The 14,878-nt window shown below is 53.3% G+C and overlaps 1 protein-coding gene across 1 annotated transcript in view; it reads right to left on the bottom strand.

The window, feature by feature from the left end:
- The window catches only part of SMPDL3B (sphingomyelin phosphodiesterase acid like 3B), a 141,243-nt gene that overhangs the window by 79,444 nt on the left and 46,921 nt on the right, over positions 1 to 14,878 (bottom strand). The window contains exon 3 of the mRNA XM_085647571.1: positions 2,556 to 2,653. Within this exon, the coding sequence (XP_085503697.1) occupies positions 2,556 to 2,653 (98 nt within the window). The remainder of the gene's footprint in view (positions 1 to 2,555; positions 2,654 to 14,878) is intronic.

The raw sequence follows: 14,878 nt of genomic DNA, 5'->3' as shown, positions 1-14,878 counted from the left end.
TCATCACAGAAATCTACTCCTTGCTGCACTATATGGAGCGGGAAACAGCCATTTCAACGCAACTTTTACTACGCGTTGCTATTACATCGCATGCACTTTTTTAATGCATGCGATGTAATGGCTATCCAAGTCGTTGTGAGGAAACTGAGGCTGTTTCCTCACAACGACGTGCACCGCCCCTCGAAGCAGGAAGCAGGAACCAGGAGCAGAGACGGCGCCGCTGGAGAGGAACCACGAGGAAAGAGAGGAAAGGGGGTTTGCGCTTGGGATGGGAGTTACTTTTGTCGGATTTAGGGTAGTGTCAAAGTAGTGTTGTAATGTTTGTGTTGTGTGGGGTTGTGTTTTACGTTTTAGGGTATTTATAGGGTGTTTGTGTGGTGTAGTGTAGTGTTTTGTGTATTTTTAGGGTGTTTGTGTAGTGTAGTGTAGTATTTTAGGCTTGTGTCAGTGTTTTAGGGTTTAGTGTAGTGTTGTAGTCTTTGTGTAGTGTAGTGTTTTAGGGTAGTGTCAGTGTTTTAGGGTTTAGAGTAGTGTTGTAGTGTTTGTGTAGTGTAGTGTTTTAGGGTTAGTGTCAGTGTTTTAGGGTTTAGTGTAGTGTTGTAGTGTTTGTGTAGTGTAGTGTATTAGGGTAGTGTCAGTGTGTTAGGGTTTAGTGTAGTGTTGTAGTGTTTGTGTAGTGTAGTGTTTTAGGGTAGTGTCAGTGTTCTAGGGTTTAGTGTAGTGTTGTAGTGTTTGTGTAGTGTAGTGTATTAGGGTAGTGTCAGTGTGTTAGGGTTTAGTGTAGAGTTGTAGTGTTTGTGTAGTGTAGTGTTTTAGGGTAGTGTCAGTGTTTTAGGGTTTAGTGTAGTGTTCTAGTGTTTGTGTAGTGTTTTAGGTTAGTGTTGTAGTGTTTGTGTAGTGTTTCAGGGTTTAGGGTAGTGTTGTAGTGTTTGTGTAGTGTAGTGTAGTGTTTTAGGGTTTAGGGTAGTGTTGTAGTGTTTGTGTAGTGTTTTGGGGTTTAGGGTAGTGTTGTAGTGTTTGTGTAGTGTAGTCTTTTAGGGTTTAGGGTACTGTTGTAGTGTTTGTGTAGTGTAGTGTTTTAGGGTAGTGTCAGTGTTTTAGGGTTTAGTGTAGTGTTGTAGTGTTTGTGTAGTGTAGTGTATTAGGGTAGTGTCAGTGTGTTAGGGTTTAGTGTAGTGTTGTAGTGTTTGCGTAGTGTAGTGTTTTAGGGTAGTGTCAGTGTTCTAGGGTTTAGTGTAGTGTTTTTAGGGTAGTGTCAGTGTTTTAGGGTTTAGTGTAGTGTTCTAGTGTTTGTGTAGTGTTTTAGGTTAGGGTTGTAGTGTTTGTGTAGTGTTTTAGGGTTTAGGGTAGTGTTGTAGTGTTTGTGTAGTGTAGGCTGGCCTACTGGAATTTACTTGATTCAGACAAGGTGGACAAAAAGAGCTCTCTCTGCCTTATTGAATAATGTGTGCATTGAAACTGGATACATTCACTTGGCTTCAAAATGGCTGCAGCAGAGACTAGTAGCCCTGCAAGGAATGAGAACAACAGACTACTCGACAGCCCACCTAGCACTCTATAATCATTGGGCCTACATACGGATAGGATAAACCCAAACAGCCAATAGCATTGGGTGAGAGAGGAATACTACACTGGACTGAGGCAAGATGTGATTGGCAAAAGCTCAATCCAATGGCCGAAAGAAACTGATTGAAGAAAGTCGGTTGTTGAAAGTGGCAGACTTAAATTCCACTCTTCATATATTTGTTTGACAGCTTTGCTCTAAAAACCCAGACATAGAAAGGAATACCACTATGTGTGTACCCTTATTGCTCTGCAGTCTCTACCTAATGATCCTATCAGGAGATCCGTATTTGGGAACTCCTGCAAATGAAGGCTTATCACATCGGGCAGCATAATAAGGTAAGGAGTGGGATGCACTTCTGCACCGGGGCTTTTGACCCTACAACTCTCATTAAATGCATTGCTTGCTGAGCCACCTAGGTCTACAAAAAAACATCACCTGCATCTTAAACAGTACCCTGTGCTCAGCCAGCCTCCATAAGTTCTTCTACCTGGACTTAGCTCACAGGCATCCTTCCACTTAGGGCAACTCTCAAAAACGACCCGTTGCCACGGCCAAATGTACAGTTGCCTCAATTCACCTTGGTGGGTTGTAACACCACTTTGTGTAGGTAGGCAGATCATGCTTAATGGTATTAAAGAGATACTCTGTTATAAACCAAGACTAAAATACCCCTCCAAGGGGAGCCGATTTGTACTGGTGATTGAGGGCCTGAATAAGAGTTGAGTAGAAACAAAAAAGCTTCAGATATCCAGACGAAAGAGTCGATCCACCAACAAAATTCCTTGTAGAATGGGGATGGTGCGGCAGTGTAAAATCTACAATTTGCCTCTCTTCCTAATTTTGCAATTCCCCCACAACCCAGAGAATTTTTCCTTTCCACACATCTATATATTTGGTGCAACCTCACTTATTTCCAGGGAGGGCACTCTGTCTTATGTAGAACTGACTGATAACTTCACCTGTTAGTTTGTGTTTCATTTGTGCTCACCTGGGAATACATCTAGTAACAAGCGCGTGAGATTTCGCACAATCTGTAGCACGGCATCTTCTCCGAGGCTCTCATTGGGAACATGAGGAGTGTCATCTCTGAAAGAAAAGAGCACTGATTGAGGGGTTTAAACGCTGAAGAGTCTCAACAAGCAAGAACAGAGCAGTCTAAAGTGAGTGAGTGAGTGTACATGCAATATGAGCAAACTACCTACATTCACTACTTGGAAGCACTGCATGCACCTCCAACATAAGGATTCGCCTGCATCTACTGCCTGCACTTACATCATGGGGACACTGTCTCCACATAGAGCATGGGTATAATGCTTGCACCAACTGCATGGAAATGCAGCCTGCATGTACATCCTGCAAGTACTGCTTGCACCATCTGCATATGAGTGCCGTATGAATTTACTGCATGGGTACACTGGACTACATGCACATACAGCAGGGGACCTCTGCCGCCATGAACTTGCGACACTGTCAGACCTGGCGCATGAGAAAATGCCTGACCCCCCTGTCTGGGGACTCTGCATGAGGTACATGTGGCTTTTGTGGAATTTTAAGAGTCAGCATGAACAGGCCTTGCTGGCATGAATGACCCTGACCCATAGCTTGCGGACACTGCCTGCATTTCCAGCATTGGACATAGCTTCCAGGTGCAGCAGTGGGACACTGCATGAATCAACTAAGTTTTGACACTTCACCACCTTCGTGTTCTGCTTGTGGACACTCCTTAAACCTTGAGCATGGGCGCACTGCCTGCACCCACAGAATGGGAGAGTACCTGTGCCTTCATAAAGGGGACACTGCCTGCACATGCAGCACGGCGACAGTGCCTGAACCCACTGCACTATGATCCTGCACCGCCTACACGTACAGGACGGTGACACTGCAACACCAAAAGATTGTGCACACTGCCGACATCCACAGAATGGAGCACTGCCTGCAAATACAACATGGCGGCACTGCCTGAACCTACTGCACTATGGCACTGCACTGCCTAAATATAAAGCACGGAGACACTGTCTAAACATACAGCATGTGTACCCACACAATGAGGCCCTGCATACATGTACAGCATGGATACACGGCCTAGACACACAGCATAGGGGCACTGCCTGTTCCTGAACTAACGGGGACCTTTCTGCATCCAAAGCAAGAGGGTGCTATCTGCATCCACAGCAAGGGGGCCCTGTCTGCATCCACAGCAAGGGGGCGCTGTCTGCATCCACAGCAAAGGGGCGCCGTCTGCATCCACAGCAAGGGGGCGCTATCTGCATCCACAGCAAGGGGGCGCTGTCTGCATCAGCAAGCAAGAGGGTGTTATCTGCATCCACAGCAAGGGGGCGCTGTCTGTCTCCACAGCAAGGGGGCACTGTCTACATCCACAGCAAGAGGGTGCTATCTGCATCCAGAGCAAGGGGGCGCTGTCTGCATCCACAGCAAAGAGGCGCTGTCTGCATCCACAGCAAGGGGGCGCTGTCTGCATCCACAGCAAGGGGGCCCTGTCTGCATCCACAGCAAGGGGGCCCTGTCTGCATCCACAGCAAGGAGGCACTGTCTGCATCCACAGCAAGGGGGTGCTGTCTGCATCCACAGCAAGGGGGCCCTGTCTGCATCCACAGCAAGGAGGCGCTGTCTGCATCCACAGCAAAGGGGCGCTGTCTGCATCCACAGCAAGGGGGCGCTGTCTGCATCAGCAAGCAAGAGGGTGTTATCTGCATCCACAGCAAGGGGGCGCTGTCTGTATCCACAGCAAGGGGGCACTGTCTGCATCCACAGCAAGAGGGTGCTATCTGCATCCAGAGCAAGGGGGCGCTGTCTGCATCCACAGCAAGGAGGCGCTGTCTGCATCCACAGCAAGGGGGCGCTGTCTGCATCCACAGCAAGGGGGCGCTGTCTGCATCCACAGGCAACAGGGCGCTGTCTGCATCTGCAGCAAGAGGGTGCTATCTGCATCCACAGCAAGGGTGCGCTGTCTGCACCCACAGCAAGGAGGTGCTGTCTGCATCCACAGCAAGGGGGCGCTGTCTGCATCTGCAGCAAGAGGGTGTTATCTGCATCCACAGCAAGGGGACACTGTCTGTATCCACAGCAAGGGGGCACTGTCTGCATCCACAGCAAGAGGGTGCTATCTGCATCCAGAGCAAGGGGGCGCTGTCTGCATCCACAGCAAGGAGGCGCTGTCTGCATCCACAGCAAGGGGGCGCTGTCTGCATCCACAGCAAGGGGGCGCTGTCTGCATCCACAGCAACGGGGCGCTGTCTGCATCCGCAGCAAGAGGGTGCTATCTGCATCCACAGCAAGGGGGCGCTGTCTGAATCCACAGCAAGGGGGCGCTGTCTGCATCCGCAGCAAGAGGTTGCTATCTGCATCCACAGCAAGGGGGCACTGTTTGCATCCACAGCAAGGAGGCGCTGGCTGCATCCACAGCAAGGGGACACTGTCTGTATCCACAGCAAGGGGGCACTGTCTGCATCCACAGCAAGAGGGTGCTATCTGCATCCAGAGCAAGGGGGCGCTGTCTGCATCCACAGCAAGGAGGCGCTGTCTGCATCCACAGCAAGGGGGCGCTGTCTGCATCCACAGCAAGGGGGCGCTGTCTGCATCCACAGCAACGGGGCGCTGTCTGCATCCGCAGCAAGAGGGTGCTATCTGCATCCACAGCAAGGGGGCTCTGTCTGAATCCACAGCAAGGGGGCGCTGTCTGCATCCGCAGCAAGAGGTGCTATCTGCATCCACAGCAAGGGGGCACTGTTTGCATCCACAGCAAGGGTGCACTGTCTGCATCCATAACAAGGGTGCGCTGTCTGCATCCACAGCAAAGGGGCACTGTCTGTATCTACAGCAAGGGGGCACTGTCTGCATACACACTAAGGGGGCGCTGTCTGTATCCACAGCAAGGGGGCACTGTCTGCATCCACAGCAAGGGTGCACTGTCTGCATCCACAGCAAGGGTGCGCTGTCTGCATCTACAGCAAAGGGGCACTGTCTGAATCCACAGCAAGGGGGCACTGTCTGCATCCACAGCAAGGGGGTACTGTCTGCATCCACAGCAAGGGGGCGCTGTCTGCATCTACTACATGGGGACCTGTCTGCATCCACAGCAAGGGAGCGCTGTCTGCATTTACTACATGGAGCCCTGTCTGCATATACAGCAAGGGGGCGCTGTCTGCATCCACAGCAAGGGACACTGTCTGCATCCACAGCAAGGGTGCGCTGTCTGCATCCACAGCAAGGGTGCACTGTCTGCATCCACAGCAAGGGTGCGCTGTCTGCATCCACAGCAAGGGTGCGCTGTCTGCATCCACAGCAAGGGTGCGCTGTCTGCATCCACAGCAAGGGTGCCCTGTCTGCATCCACAGCAAGGGTGCACTGTCTGCATCCACAGCAAGGGGGTACTGTCCGCATCCACAGCAAGGGGGTACTGTCCGCATCCACAGCAAGAGGGCACTATCTGCATTTACTGCAGGGGACTCTACCAACACTCGTGTATGGGGGGGCAATCTAAAACGTTTTGTGAAGTATTGTGCAATCTTCAAAAGAGTGATATATTTTATCTTATAAATCAGACAAACAAGAAGGTGATTCTCTAATATCTCATTCAAGAAGACTCTTTTGTATTACTTCATCTTAGCAGCTGAATGAAAACAAATCAGGAACTCAATAGCAAATTGATAGATAAAGTACAACATGGAAAATATTCATTTTATTCCTCAGGTGACCCCCTGAGTCTGACTTTGTATTCATTTCTGACATGAACAGGAAGGGAGGAACATACTACAGCTGTGTTGAGCACTACACATAGTGATCCGTCTCTGACCCTTGGAGGAAGCCCTTAAGAGATTGCTTAGTCAAGGGACATTTGTTACACTTTGTCCTCTGTACAGTGTTAATATTAACTTATAATTTCCAAGACATTTCCTGCAAGCGTTCACGTTAGTGAGTAACAAACATCTCGCTGTTGACTCTTTACTGTACTCTTGCCCGTGTGGGGTGTGTTCAGTTAATAGGGAAAGGATGTGGCGTAACGGCGACCTCGAAACTTGGGAACCGGGTTCGAGTCTTGGCAGGGTTGCTCAACATTCTGTGATTCTCGGCAAATCACTTAGGGGGGATTTACAAACATTTTGCGCTGGGTTAGCGAAACAAAAGTGACCCTAACCAGCACAATTTATTTTTTTTGTTATTGACTTTTGCGCTGGAGTGCACCCTCAAAGTAGCACGAAGCACTGCTTTGCGTTACTTAGTGCCAAGGGGGCGTTACATGGGTGGGACATGGGTGATCCCATGCAACCACCCATGCCTTTTGATGCAAACCCATATTTACAAAGATTTGTAGACATGGTTTTGCGCCAAAAGTTAACGCCCCTACAAAGGAGTTGCTAACAAGAGAAATGCTTTCATTTCTCCGTGCTTTTCCGACTTTGCATCGAGCTTTGCATCGAGTCTAGGCATAGTAGTTTGTTCAAGAAGCGTACCCTTCCTGTACAAAACCAATGCTTGACTCATGCACGCACCCTAGCGCTATGGTGCTAAGGTGTGTACCTGGCGCACAGCTGCTGAAATCAGCGCTGGCACAAGGAAAAGGGGAGGAGAGAGCCATACTTCTGAAGATATGGCGCTCTCCTGCTCCCTCACTGTCACGCAACGTAGCACAGCCTCGCAGGGGGGCTGCGCTACGCTGCGTTGCACGGAATTTTAGAAAACCCCCCCATTATCTCCCCTTGCCTCACAAAATTAGGGGGTTATTTTAAAAAAATATGCGCAACGCAGCGCAGCCCCCCGCGAGGCTGCGCTGAGTTGCGCGACAAGGAGGATGCAGGAGAGAGCCGTATCTACAGAAATATGTCTCTCTCCTCCCCTTTACCTTGCGCTGGTGCTGATTTCTATCTAAAAATCTGCAGAAAAAACAAAGGTTGGAGAGGTGGGTAACTAAAGAAGCGGATGAGTCAGCTCGAGCTTTTCATCTCCTCCCCCACCCTGAGGGAGCGGAGCTCGAAGGCTGGACCCATGCTTTTGGTGAAGCAGCTCTTTTCTGTTGGTCAGTTCACCTCTTGCTTGTATTGGTTCTTCAGTGACTTTTAGATGAGCGTTTTTAGTTTCTATTTTTCCCTCAATATGACAGATTTACAGCCGTGGATGTTAACATAGGATGGTCTGGGACTGCTATTGCTCCTCTTTCAATAACTCACTAAAAATAAATGTCCCTGTGTGTCCCCGCCTGCCTCCTTCTCATGCTACCAGACGGCAACTTTGTAACTGATCTTCAAAAATACAAGGGGGTGTGAGGTGATTTAAAAGAATACAGCAACAAAATCTCAAAGAAACTAAAGAAATGTTTAAAAGGGAGGAGCCCTACCAATGGCAGAATCCAACAGACAATCAATCTCTTGGAATTGACAAAGATCAGTATCGGGGTTGATTACCATTTTCATCTGCCAGGCCAGTCTGGAGACATGGGGTACAATCTATGACTGCTGCGTAAGTCTCCATTACCCTAAAAACATACATCATGGGTTCTGATTTTGTAAACACTGGTGAATCAGTCTGTTTTTACTTCTGCATCTGTCTTATTGAGGACCAGGTTTGAAGGACTTTGAATCTCTTCTTTTCAGCAGGCGGATGTATCTATCTTTAATTCAACATGATTTTTCTTTTACTTTTGAAGTTCCTGTATGCCCTTGCTCAGGCAGAAATTGTCTGGAGTTGTCAGCTGAGGCTGCGCTTGGAGGAGATCGGCATACGCTGACAAAAATCCACTTAATGCAAAACTTTTTTCCCTCTTCTATCCCTCCACTATCGTTCTCAATCCAAATACCGGACTAACATGTCCACCGCTCAAATTACTTTCATATTTCACTATACTAATTCAACTCTAATCCTTTATGGGTTCTGAAGTAGCATGCAACTCGCTGAAAAAGCGCGTTGACGCCTCGTCAGAGGTAGTAAGCGCTATACAATACAATACATATAGTCACCAATCACATCCTTTGTTCACAGTGTCCCCTCATGGCTCTGCGCATTGCCAAGCATCCCAACCCTGTGCTTTCCACTGCACATTTGAAGTTTGATCCTCTTTCTTGTGTCCATTCTTCTGCAGACATTGCGTGGCACGTTGTGACCTCATGGAGCCAAAATAATCAAGTGGCTGTCTGGGCCATGGTAGTTAACGGTAAGTGACAGGTGGAAAGCCAATACAACTGGCTTTGTGCATCTGAAAGTGCTTCTTCAGTGATAGGCGAGACATTGTATGCGGCTGTATAGATGGGTGAGTGTGAAAAGGGGTTAAAGGCTGGAGGAATGTATGGATGAGTGATGAGTCTACTTACCTGGGAGACAACGGGGAGACCTAAGAGGCTGACCTCCCACAGAAATGGGTGCCCATAGCACTAATCAAAGAGGACTCAGCTGGTACAAAGTTGCAAATCCCAGGGAAGCCTGCTCATAAAATAGGGGCGTCATTGGGGATTGCAGGTGACCAGGTACTGGAATGAGGGAACTTGGGAAAACTAATGGAGTCGTTGGCTGCAGGAGGCCCCAGTAAGGCTGAGTTGTGTTGTCCTTCTCTAAAGAACAGCAAAGGATGGGAGCTCCATGGTCCACTGGTAAAGCTACTGAGCACTTCAAGGTTGCAATGGAACCCAGCGCCTAGAGGCGGCTAGTTTCTCCCAGGTCCAAAGGAACTACTGCTGAAGGTTGCTAAGAAGTACCATTTCCCAGACATCTCATGACAAAAAAGCAAGGCAATGACTGTGTCCACTTTGTGCTGACCAGACATGGGAGTAGACACAGGTGTTATGCCGGACCTGTCAGTTAAATGGTAAGTCAGTGGCACAGAGGAAGGCTTCCCCTGTGCCACTGCCAGTGGCTGGAGTTCCCTTTCTGAATGTGGGGATCAATGTTGTTGTTCTGTGGACCCTCGGCAAATCTTGTGCACAAATACATTCCTGTGGACCATGTCATGAGGTACAGTATGAACATACAGTGAAAAGCACACAGCCTTGACTAATGCTGGTGTTAGACGGCGACCTCAGAGGAGCCTGGAAGGGGTCCTGACTACCCTGAGACCCACCCTCAAAGTATCGTAGCCGGGCACTGGCGGGAGACTCCCCAGGGGGAGGAATCTCGTATCTAGGATCGTACTTCTGGCACCACACGACACAGAGTGACCACACCGGGTATTCTGAGAAAACAATCTTTATCAAGTAGGTTATCACTGCAAATATGTACAAGGTGAGCACGGGCTCAAGAGTCTCGGAAGGGGTAGGGGGTAGCGGGACAGTCTCTGGTAAAGGTTCAAGCAGGAACGTATCCGGCGCACAGCTCACAATCCTCGAGCTGGGGGATACGATGTTGTAGTCGGGGTCCGGCGGGACCGTGAGAGTCGGTTGGAGCCGCGAGTCACTCAGCAGGGCTCAGGTACAAGTTCGGAGGTCTTACGATCTTCAGGGAGCCGCGAGTCACTCAGCAGGGCTCAGGTACAAGTTCGGAGGTCTTACGATCTTCAGGGAGCCGCGAGTCACTCAGCAGGGCTCAGGTGGGTCCAAGTTCCAGGAGCCGCGACCGCGTCGGCAGGCTCTCGTTGTTCCAGCGTCGAATCTGCCGGACAGACCCAGAGCACCCCTTGTTATAGGTCGACCCCTCTTTGATGTCCGGAGTCTGTGCAGGCAGGGGTCTTGTCACCTGGGGGTCGCTTGTCGGGATTTCCTGCTATAGTCTTTTGATCCTTTCAGGGCCGGGTCGGGAGGAGTCCCAGACACCCAGCAGGCGTGGAGCCAGCCCTCAGGGAGGCCGGAGGGCCGATCGAAACCCATCGTCCCGGGGGAGTTCAGAGGTGCGATAGAAACTGCTCCTCCCTCTCTCATCCCCTGGAAGCGTGATGTCCTCCAGTCGGAGTGGCGCCTCTAGGCCCGGGTCGCGCTGGGGCCGGGCGGCCATCTTGGTGCATGAAGTGGGCACGCGGGCCCGGGGTGGCCGAAAGGAGAGAGGCCAGGGACGGGGATGTCCGGGTCGGTGCGTGCGTCCTGGTGGGGAGGTTCGGCTGGGCCGGGTGCTTGGGCTGTAGGTACCAGGTTTCGGTGGTGCGGGGGCACGGAGCGCCATTCTACGAGGCCGGGTCCAACACGCGTCCCCCCCAGCTGAAAGCCGGAGAGAACTGCCCATCAGCTTGGGGGGTTCTCTTCGCTGAGGCGGAAGAACCGGGAGAGGCCGTCAGCATTGGCGTGGTCCGTACCAGGGCGGTGTTCCACGGTGAAATCCATCCCCTGGAGGGAGATTGACCACCGCAGTAGCTTGGGGTTTTCTCCTCGCATCTGCATGAGCCATCGCAAGGGCCGATGGTCAGTTTGGACTCTGAAATGGATGCCGAACAGGTAGGGTCGTAGCTTTTTGAGTGCCCAGACCACGGCAAAGGCTTCGCGCTCTATGGTGCTCCATCTCTGTTCTCGGGGCAACAGCCGCCGACTGAGGAAGGCGACGGGCTGGTCTAGGCCTTGGTCATTTACGTGGGACAGGACGGCCCCAAATCCATGCTCGGAGGCATCGGTCTGGACTATGAACTCCTTGGCGTAGTCGGGAGCCTGGAGGACGGGGGCAGTACACATGGCCTTTTTTAGGGCATCGAAAGCTTCCTGGCAGGCAGCCGTCCACTGCACTTTCTTTGGCTGTCTTTTAGACGTGAGTTCTGTGTGAGGGCTGACAAGGCTGCCATACCCCCGAATGAATCTTCGGTAGTAGCCCGTGAGTCCCAGAAAGGCTCGGACCTCCGTCTGGGTGATGGGTGGTTCCCAGGCCAGGATGGCGTCGATCTTTGGCTGTAGAGGGGCGACCTGGCCACTCCTGACCTGGTGCCCCAAGTAGACCACGGATCCTTGCCCGATCTGGCACTTGCTGGCTTTTACTGTGAGGCCTGCCTGGCGCAGGGCGGTCAGCACCCTTCGGAGGTGCTGGAGGTGCTCACCCCACTCTGAACTGAAGACAGCGATGTCGTCCAGATATGCCGCGCTGAACTGTTCTAGACCGGCCAGGACCCTATTCACCAGTCGCTGGAAAGTGGCCGGGGCATTTTTCATCCCAAAGGGCATTACGCGGAAGCGGTAGTGCCCATCGGGGGTGGAGAAAGCGGACCGCTCCTTGGCCCCTTCGGTGAGCGCAATCTGCCAGTATCCGCAGGTGAGGTCGAATGTGCTGAGGAACCGGGCTGCCCCTAGTCGGTCAATGAGTTCGTCGGCTCGTGGAATGGGGTGGGCATCGGCTCGGGTAACGTCATTGAGCCCCCGGTAGTCCACGCAGAATCGGAGCTCGGGGGCGACACCGGGGGCCGCTGCCTTCGGGACCAGGACCACGGGGCTGGCCCAGGGACTGTCAGAGGGCTCGATCACCCCCAGGGTCAACATCTTCGAGACTTCCGCTTGAATGCAGGACCGGACCCGGTCAGGAACCCGGTAGGCTCGGTGTCTCACCGGCGGGCTGTCCCCGGTGTCCACGTCATGAACACACCAGTTGGTGACCCGGGGGGTCAGGGAGAAGAGGTCGGAAAATTGTCTTAGGAGCTGGCGGCAGTCCGCTTGTTGCTGGGCAGTGAGGGCTGGGGAGAGGTTCACTCCTTCCACGGAGCCATCCTGCTCCTTGACACACAGGAGGTCCGGGAGGGGATCCGACTCATCTTCGGCCCCGTCATCGGTGGCCAGCAGGAGGCTCAGTTCTGTCCGCTGGAAGTGAGGCTTGAGGCGGTTCACGTGCAGGACCCGGAGGGGATCCCGAGGTGACTGGACGTCCACCAAGTATGTGACTTCGCTCTTCCGCTCAACCACTTTGTAGGGCCCAGTCCATCGGTCCTGGAGGGCGCCAGGCTTCACGGGGGCCATGACCCACACCTGCTGGCCCGGCTGGAACTCGACCAGAGTGGCATTCTGGTCGTACCAGCGCTTCATCTCCTCTTGACTTGCCTCCAGGTTGGCCTCGGCCAGCTCTCGGAACTTCCTGGTCTGGTTTCGGAGGGCCAGGACGTATTGGAACACATCTCGGGGGGTGGTCTGGGGTGCTGCCTCCCACCCTTCCTTAACCAAACTGAGGGGATCTCGGACGGGGTGTCCATAGAGTAATTCAAACGGGCTGAACCCTAAGGACTTCTGGGGGACCTCTCGGTAAGCGAACAAGAGGCAGGGGAGCAGGACGTCCCACTTACGCCGGAGGGGCTCTTCTAGGCCAGCGATCATCCCTTTCAAAGTCCTATTAAACCTTTCTACTAGGCCGTTCCCTTGGGGATGGTACGGGGTGGTGAACTTATAGGATACCCCACATTGTTGCCACAGGGACGTCATATACTTCGAGATAAAATTAGTGCCGCGATCGCTCACGACCTCGCGGGGAAAACCCATCCTGGAAAAGATTCCCATCAGGGCCCGGCCCACCACGGGGGCCGTAATGGTGCGTAGGGGAATAGCCTCAGGGTAGCGGGTGGCGTGGTCCACGAGGACCAAGATGAAACGGTGGCCTTGGGAGGTGGGGGGGTCCAGTGGTCCCACGATGTCGATTCCGACTCGTTCAAAAGGGGTACTGACGACCGGGAAGGGTTGGAGGGGAGCCTTGCACTTCCCCCCACTCTTCCCACTAGCCTGGCACGTGGGGCAGGACTTGCAGTGGGCCTCTACCGCTGCTCTCATTCTAGGCCAGTAAAAATGGGTCACGAGTCGGCTGTAGGTCTTGTCCTGACCCAGGTGGCCGGCGAGGGGGACGTCGTGGGCTAAGCCCAGGAGGAAATCTCGGAAGCGGAGGGGTACTACCAGTACCCGTCCGGATCCCAACTCCACCGACTTCTGCTCGCTGTACAAGATGCTATTTTCCCAATAGATTCGGTGTGTCCCGGTCTGGTCACCTGCGGCTTGGCCCTCGGCCTGGCGCCGCAGTCCGACCAGGGAAGGACAAGTGGCTTGCTCCCGGCAAAACTCTTCCCGAGTGGGCCCACCCTCGTGGCGCCAGTGGGCCAACTCGGGTAGATCTCCCAACTCGGGGACCGGGGCGGGGTCGGATGGTGCGGGTTCGTCGCGGGCGACGGACCCTTCTGCTGGGGGGACGGGAGGACCCTTGGCGGGGACTGTACTGGTCTCTTCGATCGGGGTGTTCTCGACTTCTCTCCGGGGAGTGAGCCGGGCTGACATAGATCTGGTGGTGGCGCACACCCACTCGGGGAGTCCCATCATTCCTAGGTGGGCCTTGCGCTCGACGTGCTTCCAGGGAGAACTCTCTAGGTCGTTCCCTAAGAGGCAGTCGACCAGCTGGGAGGTTCTTACGGCCACCTTGAGTTTGCCTATCACCCCTCCCCACTCAAACGGCACCAGGGCTACCTGACACATACTTTCTCTATTGTCTGCGGATATTACGGGGCAAAAGACGTTGGGGAGGATCTGCTCCTCGGGGACTAGGTGCCTGAGGACACCGGTGATACTGGCCCCGGTGTCCCGCAGGGCCTCTACCTGGTGGCCATTGATCTTGACGAGCTGCCCGTACTTCTGTGTGTTGGAGGGTAGGAGGCTACCAGGGATCATCTCTCTATCTCCCAGGGATACTAGGGCCATTGCTGCGGGTTCCCACTCCTCGGCTTCCTCAACCTCCTCCCCCAGAGCTACGTTGGCTATCTGTCTCGCAGGGGTGGTAGGGGAGACTTGGGTGGCCATGGGGCACTCTGGGTCATTGGCGTAGTGCCCGGGTTTCTGGCAACGGAAACATGTGACGGTCACCCGGTGTCCCCGTCTCCCAGGGGGCCCTGTCACCGGTGGGGGGGGCGCCGGGAAAGGTGGAGGTTGTGTCTTCGGGGGGCTAGGCTGGGACTCTCTCGGCCCTCCCTGGTTCCCTCCCCCTCTCTGGCGGGGTGGTCCCTGACCGGCTCGGGGGTACTCTCCTACCATGCCCCGGGAGACCCGGGTGTTGGTCCAGCGGTCGGCCTCCACAGCCAGCTTCCGGGGATCTGTGAGCTTGCTGTCAAGCAGATGCTGACGTAGTTCTATGAAGCAGTTCGCAGCCAGATGTTCCCACAACATGAGGTCAGTGAGTTCGGCAAGGGTGGTGACTTTGCTGCCCTTGATCCACCCATCGAAGGCCCGACTGAAAAAGTTTACGTACTCCACCCAGGTGGTGCCCGGGATCTTCCTGCAGTCCCGGAATCGCTGACGGTACATTTCTGGGGTGAGGCCGTACCTTGTGAGTAGAGCCTCTTTCATGTGGCTGTAGGAGGTCTGCAGGGAGAGGGGTAGGTCGAGCAGGGTGTCCCTTCCTTCGCTCAGAAACCGCCCCCACAACCCCGCCCCCCAGTCCTTCTGC

This window comes from Triturus cristatus, chromosome 3_2 (assembly GCF_964204655.1).
Source record: "Triturus cristatus chromosome 3_2, aTriCri1.1, whole genome shotgun sequence".
Taxonomy (NCBI): Eukaryota; Metazoa; Chordata; class Amphibia; order Caudata; family Salamandridae; genus Triturus; species Triturus cristatus.
The sequence above is the reverse complement of the archived record's forward strand: the minus strand, read 5'-3'. Positions and strand labels throughout refer to the sequence as shown.